The sequence below is a fragment of the Lates calcarifer genome, linkage group LG10, assembly GCF_001640805.2.
Source record: "Lates calcarifer isolate ASB-BC8 linkage group LG10, TLL_Latcal_v3, whole genome shotgun sequence".
In the NCBI taxonomy this organism is placed as follows: domain Eukaryota; kingdom Metazoa; phylum Chordata; class Actinopteri; family Centropomidae; genus Lates; species Lates calcarifer.
Window position 1 is genome coordinate 12795690 of NC_066842.1, and position 7136 is coordinate 12802825.

Consider the following 7136-nt stretch of genomic DNA (forward strand, 5'->3'; position numbering starts at 1 on the left):
TGCTTTTGAAAAATGCTGCAGTCTTGTCTTGTGAAGGCCTGGATTGAGGGGGAAAATGGTGAGGTTTGTTGAGAGAGAAGCTGTACCACAGTCTGTGCTCTGCGGTAATCTTTTGAAGAGATCTACAGATGGGTGGGAGGGGAACCTGAATGTAATTTCATGAGGTCTTCGACTGGACCCCGAGAAATCCAATGCCCCAGCTCTACACAACATCAAGGAAAAAGAGACTGACATTGCCTGTAGCTGGTTTGATCCAATTCTTTGGTAAAGGGGTCCTACCATTAAAAAAAGAGTGTTTTGATTTTATTTTCATTAGTATCTTAAAACATTCCACAGAAACAATTACATTCATAGACTAGAGATCAATACAGGGTGATGCTTGTTAATGCAGAAACCTAAAAAGACACAGTGGTCCTCAGTGCAACGCACTGATTACAGTACCAGCCAACATATAAGAGGACTGATACATTCTGTACAATAATATACAATAAAACACAGATTGCAAATCCAATGGAATTTAAGTTGTTTTGCAGACCTCAAATTTAATTTATCACAGTATAAATCAAAGTGAAATGTTAACCTCTGAAACTTGAAACGCTTTGGCACATGAAAAGAGTTAACACTTGTTCCCTTCTTTAACCCTTCGCATTAGTTTACCCCAGCAGACTGAGAGAGGCCGGGATTGTCTGAATGAGTAAGTGCAGTATAACATCACCATATGCATTTATGCTTGTAGCTAAAAATGTGCTTTTCCAAATGAGGCTCAGATGATGTTCCTGTTTTTAAGCAATTGTCAACATATACGTATCTATATAGATTTTTTTTTTTTACCTAAATGCTCCTACTTTAATCAGTCCACTTTTCTCAAATATAATATATTTATTCAGTAGATTTGCAGTGTTTAAGAGATGAAAAATATGTAATTAGGTAAAAAGTATACATTTCCAAATTTTGTAGTGATTCCAGTGCATATGAATGTGCAGTTTGCTGGGCTTCTTCATGCCCTTGAAGAACAACCCAAGCACTATGCCTTTAACAGCAAAAAACAAAACAAAAAAAATCCCGTTTTCATTAGTTCACACTTAAATTCAATTTGGGGTCATTTCAATAATTCATGCAGTGCTGAAGCGCCCTGCGCCCTTCCCATAGGTGCTGTAATACTCCATTTGAGATAGTTTAGCAATGTCTGGTGTGTTGTTGTTGTTAGCCCGGTTTTCTCGCTCGCTGAATTCAAAGCTTTCCTCCTCGTAGTCCTCCTGGCCTTCTGTTTCTTGGGGGGGTTCTGAAGACGGAAACAAAGACACAAGATATGATCCTGCTCTGCCCTCAATAACACACACACACACACACACACATACACATACACACATAAAGCGAGCTCTTCCTAAAGACACATGGCCTCAATGAGGACAGGCAGTAGATTGCCCCTCCACCCCTGCCTCAGTATCAGTCTCCACTGATAGAGACAGGCATGTCTAATCCAGGCACTGCTATATTTACTAAACACACAGGGAGGGAGTGACAGAGAAACATCAAAACACTTGGCCACCAGATTACAGTACATGCTGAGTCAAAGTGCATTAGGGACAGACTGAGTGACAATAATGCGACATGAAGCCCACTGAGAAGTCCCACTAGGAAATTTGCCACACACATCAGCAAAATCAAATGTTATCGGGGAGTCTCCTCTGTTTCAAAGTGGAGGTTGTAATCTAGGATGACTGATGAAGCTACTCACCTTGTCCGTCTATTGAGGCGTCCATGATGCCGTGTTTGACCTTCATGTGCCGGCTGAGGTTGCCCTTCAGGTTGAACTTGCTGGTGCAGTAAGGACACTTGAAGGGCTTGCTGCCGGCATGGAGGTGCATGTGGCCGAGGAGGTTGTACATTCTGTTGAACGACTTTCCGCACACCTGGGAGACAAAGAGCACGTCAGTCAGCACCCCTCCTAGCTCCATGACAAAGGCAGCCAGTTCGACTTGATGCAAAAGTCAAACTCGCTTCGCTCACCTTGCATTTGAAAGGCTTGACCGGCAGGTGGACAATCATGTGCGTTTTTAGGGTCTGCTTCTGGACAAAGGTCTTGAAGCAGACGTGGCATTGGAAGGGCCTCACGCTGGCATGGATCAACATGTGTCTCTTCAGGTTGGCAGACAGGGTGAACTCTCTGGCACAGACGTCACACTTGAATTCTTTCATACCCTGGGGGAAAAAAAAGTGTTTGGGCCTTTTAATTAATTTGGCTAAATATATGGTTTAGAGGAAAATAAATAATGAGTCATGGGGAAAAACACACAGGGAGCCTGCGTGTGTGCATGTGTTTGAGCATTTGCATTCTGGCTTTTGATCCAATCCATGTAGATTACATTAGCCCCCCCAAGTGTTGAAAGGCAGAGTGGAAAAAGACTAACAAAGAAAAGAATAAACTTTTATTTTTTTTAGTTTCAATATTCATTTAACTTTTATTTTAGTATCTATCAGAAGAAAATGCAGTGAAAAGAAATGATTTTTCCTATAGAATAAAACTGGATAAATGAAACTGAATAATGAAATGGAGAGAAAGACTGGAGTGATTCATCAGACAAAGGGAAGTAGCTCTGCGAACAACACACAACACAAAACACATGCAAGTGGGGGGTTGAGCTGCACAAAAAACTCAAGGCCTTTGATGGCTATGTTTACAAAGCAACTGGTTTTGGAAAAAAAAAAGGCTGTGATGCAAGTGTGCAATATACCCCCCATTTTTCCTATGAGGATTTACACAGAGGACTGAGTGAAAGATGCTAAAATACCTCCCTACTTTTCTAAATCCCTCATATGCTTAGATCTTGATTTTTCCATTATAAATAAAGGTTTAGTGAGGTTGTATGGTTGCATGAGGCCTGTCCACTCTTGGCTTTGCTTTGATCACATAAATTGGTAGACAAAGGCACATCATTAGGTTTCAGTACCTTAAGTGCGAGGGCGTGCGCTGCCAGTACCTTGTGAGTGAGGGCGTGCTGCCGGAGATGGTGGATCTGCACAAACTCCATGCCACACTCGGGGCAAACGTAGGGCCGCACGTTCTGGTGCTTCATCAAGTGGTTCTGGAGCTGGCTGCGGTAAGCGAAGGACTTGTGGCACTCTGTACACTGGTATGTGGTGGGGCCCTGGTGGCTGGTCAGGTGGCGCTTCAGGTGCGCGTAGGTTGGGAACTCCAGACCACACTGGGTGCAGACGTGGCACTGGCCGTTCTCATGTTTGTTCTCGTGGGTCCTCAGCTCGCTGGGGTAGGCGAAGCCACGGCCGCAGAAGCGACAGCTGTAGGGCTTGACGTCTGAATGCTGCAGCATGTGCCTCTTGAGGTGGCTGGTCTGCGTGAAGGCCTTCTCACAAACAGTGCACTTGTGAGGTCGGGTTCCCTGGTGGGTGAGCAGGTGAGTCTGTAGGTGGCTCGGCTGCTTGAAGAGCTTTCCACAGTGTAGACATTCATGGGGCTTAATTCCATTATGCCCCAGGATATGAGTGACAAGGTTGTATTTGGATGTGTACGACTTCTCACACATGCGGCACTTCCAGCGTTTCAGGCCCTCTCCCACATCTACACAGTAAGACTCATCAATCTGTACGTTGATGTCCAGCCGGTCAATCTGCATTCGCCTGGCGAGACCCTCTGGGTCTGACCACAGCATGGCCTGGCCATTCTCTTCATACTCTCCTGGCAGGGACATGTCACCAGACTCATAGGCCACCTCATTGGACTCATAATAGCGGTTCTCCAGAGGACTGCCAGTGTCTCCACCGGTCTTGAGGTTTAGTGCTTCTTCCTCTTCTTCTTCTGCCACCACCAGCTCTTCTTCCTTCCTCTCTCTGTCTCTGCCAGTGCTTTCTTCATGTTCCTGTTCTGGCTGTCCGTCTGTTTGAGGCCTGGGCGTATCTCTCACACATGAGGCACAGTTTCCACAGGCCTGCTCCTCTTTCAGAGACCCTTGTTGGGTCACTGGCTCATCAGACTTGCCAGGACTGCGCCTGCTGTTCATATGAATGCAGGAAGGAGGGGTATCAGACTCGAGTCTTTCACCTTTAACCTGTGCCTGTGGACTTGGTACTTTGTGTGGGTGACTCTCTAATTCTCCATCGGTCCTCGGCCTTTTGGTCCTCCCACGGGGCCCGGGCCGCCTCCTTTCACTGCAGTGGGGCTGGGGCTCCGGCTCCCCTGCAGGCTCAGCCAGGTAGTCCCCGTTGGCCCCTATCAGCTGGTCAGCGTACTCATACTCCATTGCTTCAGGTGGAGGAGGGTGGCACTCTCTGGGCTCCCCAGTGTAAAAGCCATTTGGAGCAATGGTGGCCCCAAAGATTTCATTCTGGGAGATGAGGCCAAGAACAGCTGCCTGAGCCAGAGATAGCACCACCACAGGCTCCGTCTGCGTGCCCACATCCACTTGGCCCTCAGTCATCTTGGGGTAGGCTCGCACCAAGCGGCTACTCTCCTCCTCCTGGAAGAGAACATATGATATAAGTCAGAAGAAAATGAACTAGAAGCAATAATATGATTCTATGTTTGGTTTTTTTTTTTATTATTATTATTCCATTGTTACAAAACCTGCCTTACACAATGTTTCCTCATATAACCCCATTTCCCCATTGTAACCTCATGATATTGGTAACGTTCCTATTAATACAAACAAAAGGTTTTATGTGGCTGTAATATTGGAATTATCATTTTATTTAGTTTTGAAGATTCAGTGTCCCAGATTGACACCAGAGGCTATACAGTCTTCTTTCCCAGGACTACAGGAGAGCATTAAGATAATGTTTTTCAGGGTAACTCTGTGAAAGCTGCATTCGGACTACGCCTTGTTTCTTTGCTCAGAATCCACAGAACATTAGATTGAGAAGATAAGGCAGATCTGTGTTAGCACCCCGCTTCCTTCCTTGACAGGCTTTAGAATAATAAAGAACACAACAAGGGATGCAGGTCCAGCCAGGAAGTTGACTTCCGTGGACTGTCCTCAGCACTTCCTGTGGGGTCCCGGGGCAGCCGGGCTGACCAAAGCCAGCTCATCACTGGAGCTATCTGTCCCATTCATGAGTAGCAAACTGTCTCAGCCCTACACACAGATACTCTCGCCGTAGCCGACTTCATAATGCCTGCCACACTGGGCTTCCTTAACAAGATGATATATGCCGGCAGGCAGTCTCATATCCATAACAGACATTCGATTGAGCTTCGAGCTCATTCTGTATTCCAGACCAATGCATAAGGCTCACTAACATAATTGTATGGTTCGGAAGTGTTTCAGACCCACATGCACATGTTTACCCTGCTGCCTGTAAAAGCGGAACAGTGAAACTATGAGGAAGAAATTGTGGTGCGACCAAACTAGCTCTCTGTGGTAAAGGAGAAGCGAGTATTGCAGGCCACTGACTTCAGGTTATTTCTTAGCATGTGTCTGACTGGTAGGAAAATGTGTAGAGAGAAGCTCTGACCCCTGGTTTCTTTTCATACTATACACCAGTCTTCACTCTGTAGCATACAAGCAAGAGCTGCTTCCTTTTCTGACACAATACAAAGAGAAAAGAAAAGAGTGGATGGTGAAAAGGGAAAAAGGAAGAAGAGATACTGATATTGCAGGAATAAAGGTGTGTGTGTGTGTGCATGTGTGTGTGAGTGTGTTGGGAGAGGGGAGTAGACCTGGATGCCCTGATAACCACGTCATTTATAATTACTGCTTTTAAAGTAGTCAGACAGAGACAGACTGTGTGTTTGTGAGAAAGAAAAGGAAAGAGACTGGGTGTGTATTTGAAAGCGTGTGTGTGTGTGTGTGTGTGTGAGTGAGAGAAAAGAGAGGGAGGGAGGTATGGAGAGAAGGAGAAAGAGCTGTGGGCGGGGGAGGAGTGGAGGGAGGGAGACGGAGAGAGAAATGAGATGGAGGGGCTGAAAGATAAAGAAAGAGGGGAGGAGAGGGAGGGGAGGGAAGGGGAACGAGAGATTGAGTGAGCATGTGAGAGGAGGGGAGAGAGAAAGGAAAAGGAGTGGGAGGGGGTGTGCGGGGTGGTGGTGGTGGGGGGGGGGCACAGAGAGACAGAAAGACAGAGTGAGTGAGTGAGTGAGAGAGAAAGAGGGGAAGGAGGGAGGGAGGGAAGGAGGGGGAGCTGGAGAGAGAAGAAAAAAGCACAGCAAAATGAAAGGCTGACAAAATGAAAGAGAAAAAGACAAATGACAAGGAGACAGAGAAGGTAGGGTAGTAATTGCAAGAGTCCGTACTTTCACATTTAAAGTTGCAACTGAAAGACACCTAAGGACAAACAATTGGAGCAGTAGCAGAAAATGTGCGGCAGAGATAGAAACACAACTCTTATCTTTTTTTTAAAAGATGTTCCCACTGCAGTACTCATATGAATGTGAAAAGTAATCTGGCTTCCCCTCACACACACACACACACACACACACACACACCAGAGTGTAAATACCTCACTAACAAAACTGCAAAACAAGTAACCACCACCACCTACCCCCACCCCCATAACCCTTAGCGGCAACGCATCTCTCTGCATCTTTAGGTTACAAACTCACCACATTGTTCCTGGAGTGATGTTTGAGGTGTTTCAGGGATCTCATCCTTCAGGAGAAATGAGTGGAGTAAAAAAATCCACCTCCTATTTATATCTGTGGGAGAGTGGGGCGGTCCCACGGCTCATCCTCCTCCTACTGTTGCTGTTATCAGAACTGACTGTGCCTGCCCCCCTCCACCAGCCCTCCACCCCACCGCACACACACACACACACACACACACACACACACACAGACACACACAGCATCACCCCATTTCTTTCTCTTCCTCCCACCCTCTCCTTCCCATCTCACTTCTCTTTCTCTCCTCTTTTCTCTTACAAACACACACACACACACATACACACACACACATCTTATCTCCCTTTCTCACTACATACAATTCAGCATGACCCTTCAACACACATTTCTCTTTAAGGCGCACAGAGACACAAGCTCTATCTTTTCTTGATCACACTTTATACTTTGCATTTCCCTTTTTTCTCTGAGCGTGTGCTCAAACGCACAAACAATTATAAAATCTAATCAGCAGTTCCTCTCTGTGCGCACAGAGTACAGATATATGTGAAAATGTATATGTGAA

The 7136-nt window shown here is 46.0% G+C and overlaps 1 protein-coding gene across 2 annotated transcripts; it reads right to left on the reverse strand.

Moving 5' to 3' along the window:
• Positions 1 to 287: 287 nt before the first annotated feature.
• Positions 288 to 6705, reverse strand: znf710a (zinc finger protein 710a). 2 transcript variants are annotated; one of them, XM_018664147.2, is made up of 5 exons: positions 6557 to 6705; positions 2982 to 4475; positions 2011 to 2202; positions 1739 to 1913; positions 288 to 1282 (listed from the first exon to the last, which is right to left on the reverse strand). In XM_018664147.2, exons 1-5 carry the CDS (start codon positions 6599 to 6601, stop codon positions 1113 to 1115), a joined length of 2076 nt encoding a protein of 691 aa, XP_018519663.1. In that variant the 5' UTR covers positions 6602 to 6705; the 3' UTR covers positions 288 to 1112. The 2 variants fall into 2 exon arrangements, with proteins under 2 accessions (XP_018519663.1, XP_018519662.1); XM_018664146.2 differs by having other exon boundaries at positions 2952 to 4475.
• Positions 6706 to 7136: the final 431 nt, after the last annotated feature.